Source organism: Manacus candei, unplaced genomic scaffold (assembly GCF_025592945.1).
Source record: "Manacus candei isolate 608988 ecotype Guabito, Panama unplaced genomic scaffold, ASM2559294v1 h1tg000086l, whole genome shotgun sequence".
NCBI lineage: Eukaryota > Metazoa > Chordata > Aves > Passeriformes > Pipridae > Manacus > Manacus candei.
In genome coordinates, this window is record NW_026138134.1 from 6,574,441 (window position 1) to 6,591,454 (window position 17,014).

The 17,014-nt window shown below is 60.4% G+C and overlaps 2 protein-coding genes across 2 annotated transcripts; one reads left to right on the forward strand and one right to left on the reverse strand.

Annotated features, from left to right (window-relative positions):
* Positions 1-1,555: 1,555 nt before the first annotated feature.
* Positions 1,556-9,109, reverse strand: TMPRSS4 (transmembrane serine protease 4). Its single transcript, XM_051812554.1, has 13 exons — positions 8,944-9,109; positions 5,761-5,791; positions 5,570-5,683; positions 5,266-5,418; positions 5,054-5,183; positions 3,990-4,091; positions 3,832-3,872; positions 3,300-3,459; positions 2,918-3,084; positions 2,655-2,750; positions 2,409-2,548; positions 2,115-2,264; positions 1,556-1,956 (listed from the first exon to the last, which is right to left on the reverse strand). The coding sequence occupies exons 1-13, from the start codon at positions 8,950-8,952 to the stop codon at positions 1,945-1,947; spliced, it is 1,305 nt and encodes a 434-aa protein (XP_051668514.1). The 5' UTR covers positions 8,953-9,109; the 3' UTR covers positions 1,556-1,944.
* Positions 9,110-11,327: 2,218 nt separating this feature from the next.
* SMIM35 (small integral membrane protein 35) lies at positions 11,328-16,267 on the forward strand. Its single transcript, XM_051812570.1, has 6 exons — positions 11,328-11,391; positions 11,779-11,978; positions 13,535-13,651; positions 13,948-13,981; positions 14,214-14,343; positions 14,856-16,267. Exons 2-5 carry the CDS (start codon positions 11,963-11,965, stop codon positions 14,317-14,319), a joined length of 273 nt encoding a protein of 90 aa, XP_051668530.1. The 5' UTR covers positions 11,328-11,391; positions 11,779-11,962; the 3' UTR covers positions 14,320-14,343; positions 14,856-16,267.
* The last annotated feature ends 747 nt before the right edge of the window (positions 16,268-17,014 follow it).

Here is a 17,014-nt window from a genome sequence, read left to right on the forward strand (position 1 = left end):
GGGCTGTGCCACTGGCCCACTGGGCAACCTTGGGCAAGTTGCTCTGCCTCTCCATGCCTCAGTTTCCCCATCTGTAAAATGGGGATAATAATATTGCTCTACCTCACGGGGTGGTTGTGAGGCTTCCGTGGCTAACGTTGAGACCCTGGGATGAGAGGTGCCACAGAAAGCCAGAGGGTCTTTGTCAGTGGACTCAGGCAACCCAGCCCCCTTCCCAAGGGTGTGAGACACGAAGTGAATGAGCTGATTCTACAGCTGAGATTGACAATGTCCTTTGCAGTGTGATTTGTTCCCTGTTTCTCCTCTTTGTGGGTGTCTGACAGTGAAGCTGCAGGACAGGCAGCTCCCCATCCCCACTCTAATTTGGGAATCACAGCTGAGCCATGACTTCCCTGGCTGCAGGGGCTTGTGCCCTGACAGAGGTGCCAGAGTGGGAGGCAGGTGAGGATTTTGTGGGCCAGGCAAGAAAGGAAAGGCTGGGTGCTACCTTCTCTGGAGATGGTGATGTGGAAGGCAACTCGGAGCCTTTGCCAGGTGCACAGCAAGCTGACCACCCCAGGCTGGAGCAGGGCCGTGTGCTGGGACAGGGGACAGGTAGTGGCACCTGCCCCCCAAAGGTTCCCTTGGCTGCTGGTCAGACGTGGGAGTCGGGATCCTGGTCCCCTCCCTGAGGGTCTGTGGGACCCTCAGGCGAGTCAGTTCTGTGCTTCAGGTTCCCCATCTGTGAATGGGGGGCAGTGAGCCTGAGTCCCTCCGGGAGGTGTGAGGTGAGGTGCCCTGCGTGGCTGTGCCATGGTCCTGGGGTGGAGGGCACTCTGATGCCTGGCACTGTGACCTGCCACCGCCGTGTGTGCCAGCCCGGGAGGAGGTGTGAGACCCCCCAGTCACCCCAAGAGAACCCCCGGCCCGTCCTTGGAGGAGCCCTCCCGTGGGAGAGGACAGCGAGGGGAGGGAGGGAGGGAGTTTTTTTAGAGAACTATTTTTAGCTGTCCTAACCTGTTGGCCTTTTTTAGCCGGTGTGTGTGGACGCAGCTCCACTTCCTGCCGGATATGCAATGCTGCACTATGCATGGATTACTCCTCTGGCTTGATGGAAAGAGTCCACATAAGCAGTTTTTGGGAATGTAACTCCATATGCACACGGGTGCTGCACGCAGAGCAGGGGCCCCGGGGGAGCGGGCTGTCTTGGGGGCTTGTGCCAGCACCAGCGGGGTCCCTGCTCTCCCTGGGGCTTTGGGGGTCTGCAGAGGCATTCCAGGGCACACTGGGGGTGTGTGCTGCCACAGACATGTGTGTGTATGAGCATATGTAAATCTGAGTGGGAGACACTTGCGTGTAAACACAGGATGTGTGTGCGACAGGCTGCGTGATGACTTAACAGCACATTTTTGCACTGTAGAGGTTTAGTTAGCTTTGCCTTGAATGAAATAAAGTTTATGTTTACTAGAGAAACTCGCTGTGGTTTGGGTTGCTGTGGGTGTCTTGTTTAGGTCTGTGAGGGGACTGGGTAAAAATGGCCCTGTGAGCAAGAGGGACAAAGCGTTCGGAGGCTGCGTGAAAAAACAAACCCTTTCCTTTAATGGGGATGTGGGGAAACTCTACAGCACAAACATCATATCTCTCTGTATAACAGGAGTGAGCTGACAGCAGCTTCGCCCCCCAGGAGCCATCCTGCCACAGCGGGGTCAGCACAGGGCAATAAATTAATCTTTCTCCGGAAGGGAGCTCGAGCCGGTCAGATTCCTTTCAGTATCGGTGGCTGTCGCTCCGAGCCTTTTCCTCCTTGGCTGGGCTCTGGCACCCTAAACCACAGCTGCCAGCGAGGGTTTGGGAGGCTCAGCTCACCTCCCGTGGCTGGAGATCCATGTCTTGGAGCCGAGACAGCCAAGGGTAAAAGGATGGGGAGGGAGGCCTGGGGAGAGAAGCGACCTGTTCCGGCAGGTCTCAGAGCTCCGACTGCGGAGAGAGAGAGGGAAGAGATTCAAAGCTCTGAAAGGGCAGCCAAAACCAAGAGGAAAACAGCTGTGTCCTTAAGGAGACAGCTCAGCTGAAGGGGGCTGCCTCTCCCCCCACCAGCTGTGCACAGAGCAGTGGGGTTGGCAGGAGGGACTGACCCTGCGGACGGTGTAGATCCAGCCCAGGTAGGCACGGACACTGGTGTAGACGCCGGGTGTGCTGGGGGTCCCGCAGCCCTGGCCCCAGCTGACGATGCCCACCACCTGCCAGTGCCCGCCCGAGTACAGGAGGGGCCCACCGCTGTCCCCCTGCGAAGGACAGACCCTCTGAGGGGGGCTCAGGAGTCCCCCAGGCCCCAGCACCCGTTTCCCACGACAGCTGTCCCCTCCAAGGGGCCGTGTCATGGGTGGGTGCAGACCCACCCACCCCTCTTCCCAGCCCAGGCCCCCCACCTGGCAGGTGTCCACCCCTCCCTGGGGCAGGCCGGCACACAGCATCCTGTCGGTGACCTCCCCGTGGTAGGCGGCCACGTTACAGCTCTGCTTGTCTATGAGCTCCACCTCCGCCTGCTGCAGGCGCTCCGACAGCTTCCCTGCGGGACACGGGGCCGCTCAGGGGGGCTCCGAGGAAGGGGAGAGCCCACCGGCAGTGCTGGGGGGCTCTGCCCTTGCCCCCATCCTCCCTGCAGTCCAGCTCACCGTGCTCCTCCGTGTAGCCCCAGCCTATCACCCACAGGGGCGTGCCGGGCACCAGCTCCTCGTCGAAATAGGGCAGGCAGATGGGCTTGGTGTTGTCTGCAAGGGAGATGGCTGGGGGGGCTCACAGGGAAGGGGCCAGACTGGCTGGGGCCACCCACCAGCCGGGCACTCCGCTCCCTGCTGTGCCCTCCCAGCCCCGCTGCTCGGTGCCAACAGAGGACCCTCGGGCCTCCTGCCCCCGGCAGGGCCGTGCCACGGCTCACCTGAGACGTGCAGGGGGGAGCGCAGCTTCACCAGGGCGATGTCGTTTTCCCTGGGGGCCGTGGGTGTCACCTCGGCCAGGAACACCTTCTCCACGGCGGAGGTGGCGGTGCTGGAGAGGAGGTCGGAGCCGGCCTTGACGCGCCAGCTCTGGATGATGGGGTTGTTCCTGCGCACAGGCAGCTCTGTCACCGCTCCCTGCTCGTCCCTCCGCGGGGACAGGCAGCAGAGCCCTGCCCGCACGCTGCCCTGCTCGGCATCAGGCCGAGGGCACGGAGATGTTAATTACACGCGTGTTAATTGACATTTAATCAACGCACGGCTCAAACTCGGCGGGACTCAGCCCGGAGGAGCCGCCCCAGCCCCGGGGAGGTGCCGACTCACTTGAAGCAGTGCGCGGCCGTCAGGACCCAGCGGGGGTCGATGATGCTGCCCCCGCAGATGTGCTCCCTCCTGTACTGCAGACTGACCTGCCACGGCCACGCCTCGATGGCAGCCGGGCTCCCGCCCAGCACACGCGGCGTCCTGATGCTCTGCCCGCAGTCTGCGGGCGTGGGGGGCAGAGGGACACGTTAGGAGGGACAGGGCGAGGGTCTGGCACCTCCCAGGGAGGAGAGTATATGGCTGGGGTGCCTCACCCCCACGACACTGCCATTGCCCCTCGTCCCCAGGCTTGCTGGAAGGAGTCCAGCCATCCCTGCCTGCTCCAGCCCACCAGGAGGATTGGTTTAATCAAGGTAATTCATCAGCAAAAGTAACCCAGCCAAGCAAGCTAGGTAAGTCTCCCTCAGGTGTTTCATTTCTGGAGGGTTTGTACTGGCTTAACGAGGTTAGCAGTAATTAAATCCAACTTTCCTCGTGCAAACACCGCGGGGAGTGGGGAGGGAGAAGGCTGGAAGCAAGTCGTGGTACTTACTGGAACAAAAGAGTGAAACAACCAATCCAGACAGGCATTTCCTGGAAGAGGGAGGAAAAGGGCTGGATTGGGTGGAGGACAGGCTCAGGTTCTGCTGCCGGGCACCGCGGGCTCCCCCTCGGGGCTCAGCGGCCACTTCCCACACGGTGCCCGCTCACCTGCCCGGCTCCAGCACCCGGAGGCTCCCGTTGTCCAGCACGACCTCGCGGGGAGGGAGGGGCTGCCCTGCGCTCACCTCCACCCCCTGGAAAGCGGGAGTGCTGCAAGACACGGGGGGCACGGGTCAGCAAACTCAGCTGGGCGTGGGACACAGGGACTGGCAGGGGACAGGTACTGGTCCCTGAGCACCTCGGGAGCCTGGATCCCATGGAAAAAAGGGGTTCCTTGGGATAGGGACGTGGGGATGCCAAAGGGGGAAGTGCCACATCCCTGAAGGGCCAGTGGCAGGATGGGGGGGACTGTCCACTGGGCCCAGGAGCAAGTGAAGGAAGGGAGAGTGCTCCTGCTATGCAGAGGGGTGGGCAGGTGGCCCTGGGGGACATCTGGGACCTGTGCTCAAAGCCTCAATCCTTGACTTCCTGCCACTGGAAAACACCATCTTGGGCTTAATCTGCACTCCCAGAGGAGCTCAGACACCAGAATGCATCTTCTTCCTTGTGTACACCTAACTTGACTCAAATTCTCCCCTAATCCAGGGGTGATGCCAAGCAGTTTCCCCCAAATTTCAAGTTTAACCAGCTGTAAGTGATTGCTGTTAGCTCAGGGTGGGGCACAAGGGGGACACAGGTGGATGACATGGAGCTTCATGGCAGCTGTGAGGATCCAACCTGTGCTGCACCCACAGCCCCAGCCAAGAGCTGCTGTCCCAGGCCATAAAGGGGCCCTGTGCCCACCCCTGCCCAGGTGAGTGATGTTGGCAGGGAGAGCCTGGGCTGCCAGGGAGAGGGCAGTGCTGCTGGAGGGTGGGGATGAGGTGAGGGACAGGGGCAGGGCAGGGTGCCCATGGGCTGGGGGCAGAGCAGGGCACACTGAGCACAGCACTCTGCTTCCAGGGGAGGCTGCCAGGGCTCTGAGCCAGCTCCTGTGTGGTGAGGATGGACTGAAACCATTAGTGCAGAGCTCTGAGTGCTCTATAGGTAGTCAGAGCCCCACTCCAAAAGAGCTTTTATGGGAGAGGCACAGATAAAGCAATGGGGTGAGGCGTGGGGAAAGCAGCCTGTACCTGCTGTAGCCCATCTGCTCACAGGCTGCCTTGGCCAGCACCAGGTCGAAGTGGTCGTGGCAGACACAGGACCAGGCTCCAGTGTTCCTGTCGAGCACCTGCAGGATGGATCTGTCTTTGGAAACGCGGGCTGGAGGCAGACACAGAGTCAGCTTCTGGGTGGCTTTAGCAGGAGAGCACTCCAGAGTTCTCACAGGGTGTCCTGCACTCACCCCCCACTGGTGGCCCCTCAGGGACCCACTGGGGACAGTTGGCCTCGTCCTCGCCCTGCAGACAGTCCACCTGCCCGTCACACACCCGCTGCAGCGGCACCAGCTTCAGGGGCTGTTTGCAGAACAGGTAGTGGTGATCCAGGTAAACCTTGACTGGAGGGAAAGGGGGGCTCAGCACAGAGCTCTGGCTGCTGGGCAGGCTCAGGGCTGGCATGGGGGGGCCCAGCAAGGAGCCAGGTCCAGAGCCATGTTTGCTGAGCCGTGGCCACGTGAAAGGAGAGGGAGAGGACGCTGGGAGCTGTACCCAGGAACCCGATGGCCACCAGGCAGGCGAGGGTGAGCACCACGGCCAGGACGAGGATGCCGACCCGCTTGAAGGACTCCAGCGTCCTCGGGGATTTGTGTCTCGTGCTGGGACCTGCAACACAGAGGAGCGTGGCCCTGTGTGGGCAGGCTCAGCCTGGCAGCCCTCACCCCCAGCCCCACGGGAGTTACCTCTGCCATTCAGCCGCTCCGAGGCCGAGTCCTGCAAAGCAGAGGGAAAACCAGTCAGCGAGGGGAACCTGCAGCCAGAGAGCAGCTGCAGGGTCTGGAGCACCGTGGGGAGCTCACAGCTCACCAGCCACCCCAGGAAGGGCAGCAGGGATGAGCAGGGAAACTGCCCCAGCCTCCATCCAGCTTCAGAGCTGCTGGGGATGTGTCCTGGTGTGACACCTGGGGTCACCTGCTGTGTTGTTCCCTTGGACACCACCTGTGCAATTCCAGTAAGTGTCTGTTAATATTACTGTCATTAACATGTCAGAGGCTTAAAAAAGTCATGGATGTTACAAAAGAGGCGCTTTCTGATGTGCCAAGAAACCCTGAGTCAAAATACCCACGCCTGCGGGGCTGTGGCACGCGGGCATGTCACGACGGGGGTTATATCGTCAGTAGGGTCAGGCAGCAGGAGGCACAGCCCGAGCTCTCCCCAGAGGCTCCTGGAGCACCTGAGGAACCAGCCCCTAGGAGCCAGCGCTCCCAGGGCGGGGAGGGAGGGAGTGCAGGCTGTGCTGCTGCTAGGACACGCAGTAAACACAGCCCAGCAGCAGCCGGGGCTGGAGCCGTGATGAATCAGGCATTGATCCACTTGATCTCCTCACAATTACCCCCCTGTACCAGCTTCTCGTGGGAGAACTGCCCGGCTGCAGGAGGGCAGGTCCTGTGAGCTGCAGTGACCCTGTCCTCAGTGAGGGCTGGTGCTGGGCAAAGCCCAGAGCCCCTTTGGGGGGGTTCAGGTGGGCACCGTGTGTGCCTGTTGCCCTGTTTTGCAGCAGTGTTGGTGCCATGCTGTTGAGCAGCAGTGTGTGGAATGGTGTTCCTGCTCTGCTGAGACTGGTCCCTTCCATGCCCAGCCAGCCCCAGTGAGCTCTTGGCCTTTGCTGTTGCTTCTGGACTCTGCCACGACAGGTAAGAGAAGTTTTTTGCGTGGACAGAGGTAAGGAAGATTAAACCTGCTGTGATAAATCTGCAGATCCAGGAGGGTTTGGGATTTGGAAGCCTTTGGTCCCTGTGCCATCTCAGGGCTTGGAGGCTGGGACTTAGAAGAGCATTACAGTGGGACTGGGTGTGTGGGTGAGGGTCTGTCCTCCAGCCCAGGACAGCTTAGAGGAGAGGTGAGCCCTCCCTGCCTGGGTCACTGTAGCGGGGCATGTTCAGCCATGCACACCCCACCTGCCAGCAGGACTGTGCAGGTGAGTGCCAATCCATTATTGCTGGGCTCACCCACAGAGCCAGCTCGGGTTAATGTGCTGCTCCTTGGCTCGCTGCCCCTCTCTCAGCCAGGACATGTTGCCTCCCCATCATGTCCCTGCTCCGTGGCTTGGGCTGCCGGTTTTGGGAACAAGAAGTGCCTTTGCAGGCGAGGATCCTTCCTGGTGCTGTGGGCATGTGGCCGTGCCCCAGCATGCCAATGCCTGGCTCCTTTGAGGAAATGCCAGCGGCTTTTCTCCAAACAGCTGAGCTCAGCTGGCACCCGTGCCAGGTATGGGAAGGTTGTACCCGATTCCCCACCCCTGAATGGGCTCTGATCAGCTCCCGGGGGTGCAGAGCCTGGCTCCTGGTGGCAGGGAGCAGGAGAGCAGGGTGGGAAGGGGAATGTGCATCCTGCACCTTCCAGAGCCGCTCTCTGCAGCCCCTGGTGCCCACAGGAGCCCTGGGGGTTCTGTGATGCTGCACATACACCCTGCAGTGCAGCCAGCCCAGGGCATGTGGGGCCAGTCCTTCCTCATGCTGACCTCCTGTGTCACCGTGGGCCCGGGCTGGGCATGACCTGGATGATGGCATCCTAACATGACCTGGATGATGGCATCCTAACGGTTCCCACTGGGAACAGCCCCGGGCCACGAGGGATCCTCCAGCCTGGGGGACACTGCAGTGGCAATGCTGCCCCTGCCAGTCCCCAAGCTGCCCATACTTGTCCCCATCACGTCACCCAGGCTCCTTTCCAAGGCACCTGTGCAGGTCTGGGACAGATGCAGGTGGGATAAGAGATTATTGATTTTTTTTTTTTTTTGCATTTTCTTCAGTCCACAGACCTCCTCTGTTTCAAAGGGTTTCACACCTCGGAGCTGCCCAGAGCTGCCTCTCCATGACTCCTCTCAAACCCACACTACAGGCAAGAGCTGCACTGGTTAAATCCAAAGCAAGGCAAGAGCTGTGCCCACTCCTGCATGGAGTGGAGGCACGTGATTTCCTGGAGAACCCAAGGCTACCCTAACTAATTGAGCTCCCTTGCCATGTTCTCTCAAAGCACTTAATGCCACTATGGCCATTTTGTGCTGTGCAAATGCCAGCCCAGGAGCCGTGGAGTTCTGATGAACCTCCTCACCCACACCAGGTTGCAGGCTGTGCTGAGCTGTGCTTCTTCCCTCTCTCAGGAGCAGGTGGGCTGTTCCTTCACAAAACCAAGCTTCCCAGGGTGATTGGATTCCGAGGGTGACTCCTTGGCTGCGGGGATTTAACCCGTGGGTGTGTGGAGCTGTTGCTGCCATGCAGGGGTGAGCTCCCCACCCTGGAGGGGATGATGTCCTGGTGTGTCGCTGGTGGAGGGGTTTGCGGTGCCCAGCGAGGTGGGTTGTACCTGTCTGCCCTCTTAGGGAAGCCTCTCCCTCCTAGGGAGGGACTGCATGCCAGGCTGGGTTTTGGTGGCCATGGCTTTGCTGGCAAAGGGCACTGCAGGCAGCGAGAGTGTCCCCGAACAGAGGGACCTGCAGTCCCACAGTGGGAGCTGCACTGCAGGACAGGGGGCCCTGGCTCTTACCCAGGTGGTGCCCAAGAACCAGAACCTTCTCGGGAGGGATGAGACTCCAGAAGGGCATGTTGCCCTTGTCATGCAGACTGCAAGACACACTGCCTTGCTTGTCTGCTTCCCGGGCTGGGAGAGGGCCGGGGCAAGCAAGAGAAACATGGGAGTGAGAGCTCAGGAAGGTACCCAGGCACCATATCTACCAGCCTCAGTGGGGTGTTGAGAGATGCAGGTAAAACCCTGCCCTGCCTGGATGCTGCCAGGGCTGGGGAGCTGCAGCTCTTTGAGTTTGGGCTGCCCCTTCACCAGCTCCTGGCAGTGCCAGGCTGGGAGTGTGGGGGGACAAGGGCTGTGCGGGGAGCCAGGGGCTGGGGGCAGAGCTGTCAGTGACTCACCATGTTCATCCAGCTCCAGTGTGGTCCTTCTGCCTGCAGAAATCCGGCCACCAGCAGAGAATCACAGAATATCCTCCAGTGCGGGGCACGGGCAGGCTGCGGGTGCCCCGATACCCAGAATCCGGGGCCGGCGATGCTCCCGCACCCCTGTGCCTGCTCTCTGTGCCCGCCCTGCGCTCACACTGGGGCAGGACCGCCCCAGCACTCCTTAAAACCCACAAGGGGAGTTGTGAAACAGGAATTCTGGTTTGTATTGTAATACAACACCGGTCTATCAGCAGCACCATCACCTGCTGTAATCTCCTGAGCATCTGCCACCGGGGGGGGGGTGACTCACCTGCAGGGCTGCTGTCACCAAATAGCTTATCAGAAGTGAACTGACTGATTTTTCCTGCTCCTCCTGATGATAAGGGCATCCACGGCCACCCCGCTCTTTGTCCGGCTCTTCCGCGTTGCGCGGGGTTGTTTTTACGCCGAGGTTTTGGTAGGTGGAGGAGGAAAGGAGGAAAGGAGGAGAGTTTATGCGCGAGGTTACCTGGCTCTCGGGTCACTCGGTCTGTGTGTCCCCGGGCAGCCCCAGGTCAGCTGCTCCTGGCAGTGCTGGGGGGGAGTTAAAGGTGAAGGAAGGGGGTGCCCGTGGAAGGTTGTCCTGAGGCTGCAAGGGGGAGACAACAGGGCATGCTCAGGGGTGGCCGTGCCCTCCTCTTGCAGCCCCCATCTCCTTGCAGAGCAGCTGGCCTGCTTGGGTGTATGTGTTGCATGAGCTGGGGCTGGCAGGGGTGTGTGGGAGAGGGGCTCTCACAGCCCTCAGCCCTGTTTTAGGCAGTGCTCTGCCTGCAGGCAGGTGCTGGGGGTGCTGCTGGAGCCATGCATGTGTCTGATGTAAAGATGGGCTACACATCCAGGAATAATCAATCCCTCTGGGATGGAGAGGCTTGGTTTAGCCTGGCAGGATGGGATGGAGGTTTAGGTGTGCAGGAGCTGCTCGCCCCAGCTGGCTGAAGGTGGCCCACGGGCTGGGCTGGGGTCGGGGAGGCTGCAGGCTGCCTGCCCTCCTCCGCACTCCCGTTGGAAGTGATGGGTGTGCAGGGTTTGCTGAGCAGCTAATTACCCTCTCCTTTGGTAATCCAGCTTTCCACAGGGTCAGGAGAGCTGCTGCTGCCAGGTGTGTGTGCTGTGCCAGTGGGAGGCTGCAGAGAGCCCTGGACCTGCAGCTCCTCAGACAGAGAGCTGTGCCATTGCTGTGCCATTGCTGTGCCATTGCTGTGCCATTGCTGTGCCATTGCTGTGCCAGCTCATCCCTGTCACAGCAGGGACCCTGCCTGCTCCAGTAGCCTGACCAGGGATCCTGGAATCCGTGTGGCTCTGCAGGTAAGGGGCACCCTCCCCACACTCATGCTGGGGACCCAGCCCCCTCAGGAGGTGTGGGGACCTTGGCTGGCTGTGCCCGCAGCTCCCGTCCCCATGGTCCATGTGATTCCCAAAGACTGTGGGATGGAGGGTGGGCAGTGGCACTGGCGGGTCCAGCTGGAGGGTGCCTGTGCTGCTGTGAGAGATTTCAGCTTGAAAACCCCCTGGTTTTGGGGCTGCAGCAGTGGGCAGCTGGGCAGAGCTTGGGTCCCTGGTGTGCCACGGTGGGCCCTGACAGCCTTCCCAGAGCATCCCAGTGCCAGCCCCACTGCCCTGGAAGGGAGAGCAGCCCAGGAGCATCCGTGGGGAGGGAGGTGGCATGGCAGGAGCGGCCCTTCCTCCTTTGAGGTTAGCAGGGCTTTGAGGAAGCAGCTGAGGTTTGCAGATGTTATGTCACAGCCCCGGGCGCCTTCGGGGCTTTGCTTCCTGGAGTGCGGCTGCATTTCCAGCCCTTCCCTGGCCTCCTGCACCCAGAGCCCCGGCATGACACAGGTTTCCGGGCATCCTGGCTCTGTTGGGGTCAGGCAGGGGTCAGGCAGGGCTGGCCCAGGGCTCTGTGTGGCCAGCAGTGTCCCCGAGCCACACATGTACACACCTCATCCCTGTCCTCTCCTGTCTGGCAAGGAGTGGTCGCAGCCTCTCCGTGTGAGCTGGGGTCTGCCAGGACCTGGGGGTCTGCAATGCCCATTGTCCCCTATAAATCCCGCTGGCTCTGCATCCCTGCAGGTCTCAGGCATCGCCCCAGCTCTTGGCACTGAGATGCTCACCCTGGGGAGGGCTGCTGGGGGGCTTGGCCCTGCCCTGGCCACCCTGTGCCGCTGGCACTGGGGTATGGTAGAAGCTGGGCCTGGCAAGGTGGCACAAAATGGGAAGGAATTCTGCCCCTGGATGCCCAGTTTGCAGCTGTTAATGGTTATCCCTGTTTGTCACTTCTTCCTGCAGCCACAGGAGGTGGTTTTTCCCTCTTTCCATGAGCAGGAGTTGATTTCCCACCTGACCCTGTGGTTCGGGACTTTGAGGAGATGATCTCATAGAGCTGTAAGTGCATCATCTCGGGAGATGTCTGACTGGGGGCAGCTGCTGGGGGACTCCCTGTCCCCCTGGGGTCCTGCACAGGGCCATAACCTTTGTGGGCATCCTCAAATGCCCAAGCCCCTACCACCCTCCTTGCTGCTGGTCTTTGCCAGGAGGTTGCCAAAGGCCACGGCCACTCGGGCACCTTGCCAGCACTGGACACACCTGTGTACAGGGTGTCCTTGTCCCTTGGGCTCCCAGTGCTCCCAGTTCAGCCTCTTCCAGCAGTGGGAGAGCAGAGCTGCCCACACAGGCGGGCATGGTGCCCACCCCAGGGGGTGGGGAGGCTGGGCTGGGCACTGGGATGTGCTGTCTGCCGTGTCTGCTGCAGCTCCTCTGCTTTCTCCCCAGGAACCAGTTGGACCAGTGGGCGAGGGCTGGTGCCTGGCCTCGCTGCAGTGGAGGTGGTGAGGCAGCTGTGTCACTGGGAGAGGAGGGCACGGGCAGGACGTGCCAGGCTCCAGCACTCACAGGGCTCTGCTGCAGCAGCTCCAGCCCGGGACAGCCGTGAGCAGCTCCTGCACTCAACACCGAGATGGACCCCCAGAGAGGTGAGTGAGGGCCTCAGGGGGCAGAGGTGGGATGGTTCATGGCATGGGCAGTGTTTTGGTGACCTTCCTCCCCTCTGCTGTCTGGGAGCTGGGGCTGAGGCTCACCTGCCATGGTGGCTCTGCCTCCAGCAGTGCTGCTCAGAGCCACCCCTCTGGGATGGGGGGATGTCTGGGAGGATGTCTGCTCCCGAGGGTGTCAGGGCAGGGATGCCTCCCACACTCGGCACGGGGCAGGGCCTGGGCATGAAGCCATCGTCCTCCCACTGGCAGTGGGCGTGGGGACAGGGCAGTTTCGGCAGCCACCTGATTCAGGGAGGCTGTTGCAGCACGTTCCTCCTGCCCCGCAGCTCCTGCACATGAGTCACGGCTGCAGCAGCTCCTCACCTCACCTCTGCCAGGACCTGGGGTCCCAGAGCTCCAGCTCACCCTGCCCCAGCAGGAGCAGGAGGCACTGGCTGCCCATGTCACCCTCTCTAGGCAGGAGGGCTGGGAGAAGGGAGGGAAGGGGGGTTGCTCCTGCTCCCCTGCCGTGGAACCCGGGTGCTCACAGGCTCTGTGGCTCCCGGCTGGATCCCATCAGGTAGAGCAAGTGCTGCGGGTTGCAGGATGACCCAGGACCTTGCTCACTATGCAAACACTGTGACCACAGGGGAAATGTGCTCACTCCACTGGCATCTGCCTAAATTTAGCTGCTGTTAGGTCATCCCTTTCCGCTGCCTCCTCACTCCAGACTCTGCACGGCGCAGGATCCGTCCCTGTGCCCTGCACTGAGGCGCTGGCCATGCTGTGGGACAGTGCCCAAACCCCCTGTGCCCTCCTGGGCACAGCCCCCCCAGAGCTGTCAGCAGAGAAGTGGATTCTCAGCAACTCTGCTGTGCCGGGCACCTCAACAATCCTGGGAGCGTTGGCTGGTGCTGGACTTCACCAGCCCCTGTGACATGGACGGGAGGGATGGAGTGGTGTAGAGCCCCACAGTGGTCCTGCACAGCCCCTTCCATGTCCCTGCACAGCCCCTTCCATGTCCCTGCACAGCCCCTTCCATGTCCCTGCACAGCTCCTGCCGTGTCCCGTCCCAGCCCGGCGCTGGCAGCCCGAGGCTGCTCGCCCTGACAAGTGCATCCTCTAGAGGGAACTGCCAGCCCAGAAATGGGTCTGCCTGCCTGTGCAGGGCTGGCTGCAGCGATGGATGGCTCCCGGGGCAGCTGGACGAGGTACTTCACCCCACGAGGGTGTGAGTGGGACCAGAAGTGGGGATACAGCGTGGTCGGGGTGACCAGCTCCCTCCCCAGTCACCATCCCTCCTGCCAACTCGCCTGGGGACAGCAGAGGTGGTGGCTGTGTGACCAAGTCTCCATCACAGGGCTTTGGGGGTGGCAAAAATCTCTGTGCCACAGCACTCAACAACTTCTTCGTGGTGTGTAACCCTTCCCCACTGTAGGGACAGCACAGGGTAGAAGGTCAGATCCCAGCCATCCTATATCCCCCAGGGGAAGATCAGAACCCCCAACCTCCCAGAGGTGTTTGTCTGCAGAGCCCCTTCTCCCTCTGCTTTGCAGGGGAAGAGTCCATCAACGTGGTCGGGGCCGTGCTGGGCATCGGGCTGGCCTTGCTGATCCTGGTGGTTTTTGGCTACACCTTCATCCGGTGGTACCAGAGGGGCTGGTGCTGGCACCGTGAGTGAGGGCAGGGCAGAGGGGACAGGTGGTGACGGGGCAGGGAGGGTTCAAAGGACAGGGCTGCAGGGTCTGGGGAGCACCCCTGACCTTTGCTGGCCCCTGGGAAACCTCCGTGCAGGGGCTCTGGGGCGAGCTGGGGACACGCAGAGGCGAGGAGGGCGATGCACCCTGATGTCCTGGTGCTGTCCCACTGCCTGTCCTGCCTGTCCCAGTGCTGCCAGAGACTCACAGCAAAGCTAAGGTGGGTTTGTGGCATTATGTGGCTCTGACACCTCTCCCTCCTGCCTCTCCAGGGCCTGACTTCGTCTTCAACCTCTACCACACGCAGTGAGTGTTACCGTGGGGGGACGTGGGGTGGGCTGGCTGCTCAGTGTGCTCAGTGCTGAGGTGTCACACACCCTCACCAGTCCTGAATCCCCCACGTTCTGCAGTTTGCAGGCACTGCCTCCCCAGGGTGGCTGTTCTGGGGGTCTCCACGGGGACAGTGCCCACCCTGCGGGCTGGTAGGGGCTGAGGGGGGGGGACAGGCAGCTTGCTGACATCTCTGCTCTCCCCACAGCGGGCTGGGGTCAGTGGCAGTGGAGCTGGTGCCCCCATTCAGCATCAGTGGCTCTCTGAGCACCACAGGCAGTGGCTACAAGCCCTTCCACACCCGGGGGCCGTGAGGAGGGAGCCGGGCTGCTGAGCAGGTAGGACATCACCCTGTGATGGGTGTGGGGTCCCCAGCCATGCATGTCCCCCCAGCACAGCCTGTGGGTGCCTCTGAGGAGCCCAGGGGGATGACAGTGCTGTGCCCCAAAGCCTCCCTGCTGCCTTGTAGCCCCTGGGCATCACAGCTTTCCCTGGGATAGTCCCAAGGTTTTCCCAGCAGAAATCCTGTGGCTGTGGGGCTACAGGGGCTTTCCCTGGGTTCCAGTTTTTGTTCCCCCTGGACAGGCTTTGGTTTGCATTTCCTTCCCTGCTGTCCTTGGTCTGGGGTGGAACATGTGGGGAGGGACAAAGGGGGCTGGGGCTGGAGCCTGGGTGCTCCTGCACCGCTTCCTCTCGCTGCCTCTCACCCACCACCCAGCACCAGCCAAAAAAAGCAACCAAAACCGGCTGGGGGGAACTCCTCCATTTTCACTTCTGTAAAAAACAGCCCCCTAAACATGCTGGATTTCTACTGAAATGGTAACGTAGCAGTTTCTGTTTTTTAAAAAAGCTTCACAGAATAGCTGGGGTTGGAAGGGACCTCTGGGGACCAGCTGGTCCAAACTGCCACTGGAAGAAGTGACACAGGAATGCATCCAGGAGGATTTTGAATGTCTCCAGAGAGGGAGACTCCACACTCTCCCTGGGCAGCTCCTCCATCTGCTCCCCAGCCACAACTCTCTTGCTGTCCTTCCCTGGCCATGGGCAGCACAGGAGGTGCCCGGGGCTGGCACTGGCACAGCCTCCCCTCGCTTGGGATGGAGGAAGAGGATGCGGCCTCATTCCAGGCTCCCTCATCACTCATCCCAGAGAAAACAGCCACCCTCCCCACGGCTCAGAGACCTTCCAGCCCTCAGGACCAGCCATCTGCATGCCCAGGAGACCTGGGGCTGAGAGTGCAGGGCACCAGCTAAGGAGGACAGCCAGGAGCCCCAGAACTGGGTGGCCAGGTTTGTGCAACTGTGGAAAATGCTATGAAGAAATGGGAAATCTGCTCCAGGCCCCCTCCTTGCTCCAGTATCTGGACCAATGTGGGAGTTTGTCCCCTGCACCAATAGCGCAAGCAAACACCTCAGAAAGCCCCTATGAGGTTTGTCCTGATTTTTTCACACCGACTGCCTTCAGTCTCAGCAGAGCAAGTGGCTGTGGAAGTGCCCAGAGCATGAGAGCAGCCGTGGGGAAGGTGCTGTGGCCACAGAGAGGGACCATTTCTATGCAAACTTTCCTCAGAAGGCAAATGAAGAGAAACTCGTGACTCCCCATGGCTGTGTGCAGGGAAACCAGTGAGGACAGAGCGGGATTTCCAGGCAGTCGGAGGGACTATCAGCACTCTCGGCCACCAGAGCCAAGCCCTGTGGTCTGCAGCTTTCTGGCAAACTCCTGGGTTTGGTTGAAAGGAGAGCTCTGGCTGCTCCTGTCGCCCTGGGTGCTGGCAGCTGGAGCCCTTGGTGGTGGGCAGGAGCTGCCAGCACTCGGCACGGCGCAGGATCCGCCCGCGGAGCTTTGACGTCAGCGGTGCTTGAAAGAAAAACTAAAAAAAGGTCACGCTTAGTTTTGATGACTCCGTTTTCCAGAGGAAGTTGAAAAAAAAAAAAGAAAAAGAAAGCAAAAAGCTCCAGCCCCCAAAATACACGGAGGCAGAAGAGTTGGGGTCAGTGGAGGGACAGGAGGAGGTGCCCAGTGACCTCCACGGCCGGGCCCCGCGGGATGCAGGCACTGACCTCACGTGTGAGTAGTGCCACATCAGGTGTAACAAAAGGCAACCTGGCAAAGATCAGTGCCCTTCTCCTGCCTGCAGTGACTCATGCTTTCACCTGAAAAACATATTCCCCGAGGAAGGTTTCCACCAGCAGTTTTAATGGGACTATCCCACCGTGAAGGTTCTTGGAAACTACGTGACTCTTGGAAAAACTTCCCTGCTGCAATCTGGCAGCAGTCAGGTGTGTGGCCCGCGGTGAGTTGTTCCATCTCTTGCTGTTTCCATTCTGACAGTAACTATTCACAGAATCACAGAATCAATTAGGTTGGAAAAGACCTCTGAGGTCATCAGTCTAACCTATGACCAAACACCACCATGTCAACAAACCCGTGGCACTAAGTGCCACATTCAGTCTTTCCTGGTTTCCCCAACCCCTGGGTTTGATTTGTTCTGCTCTGCCCTGAGGTTCTCCTGTCTTCCCTGGTGCTTTCCCATGGAATCCCTCTGTATTCCCTGCTGTCCCATCCCACCCCTGTGGAATCATGATGAGCAGTTCAGCTCCTTTTCCCTGCTGCTCCTCTGGTGACTGATCCCACAACACTGCCCTGGGACAACCACCCTGGTCCTCAGGTGTGTGAGAAGCTCTCAGTGATCTGCCCTGGTTCTCCTTTTGCAGCTGTGATGTGCTGGAAATGCTCTTCCCCACGTGAGGCAAAGGCACGTTGCCCTTTGCTGCTGGGGAATGTCCGTGCGTGAAAAGGAAAGCACAGCTTGACCTTAGGAGAGGATGAACAGACAGACAGCCCAGATAAATAACACCACATCCTTTGTATTTACAAATTAAATAGAATAAATAATGTCTGCATACAGCAGGGGCAGAACACAGCCCCTAGTGTTAAGCAGGGCTGGCCTGGCTCATCGTGTATCCCGTAACCCATGAGACAGCCAGCACCCCAGGGCTCTGCCAGAGG

What these genes read in the sequence shown, in the direction of transcription:
- TMPRSS4 (XM_051812554.1), bottom strand. An exon ending in GGAGCGGCTGAATGGCAGAG is followed by an intron (nt 5,684 to 5,760) that starts GTAACTCCCGTG and finishes TCTGTGTTGCAG; the next exon opens with GTCCCAGCACGAGACACAAA. An exon ending in GGGCTACACGGAGGAGCACG is followed by an intron (nt 2,549 to 2,654) that starts GTGAGCTGGACT and finishes CGTGTCCCGCAG; the next exon opens with GGAAGCTGTCGGAGCGCCTG.
- SMIM35 (XM_051812570.1), top strand. An exon ending in GAGGGGCTGGTGCTGGCACC is followed by an intron (nt 13,652 to 13,947) that starts GTGAGTGAGGGC and finishes CTGCCTCTCCAG; the next exon opens with GGCCTGACTTCGTCTTCAAC. An exon ending in TTCAACCTCTACCACACGCA is followed by an intron (nt 13,982 to 14,213) that starts GTGAGTGTTACC and finishes CTCTCCCCACAG; the next exon opens with CGGGCTGGGGTCAGTGGCAG.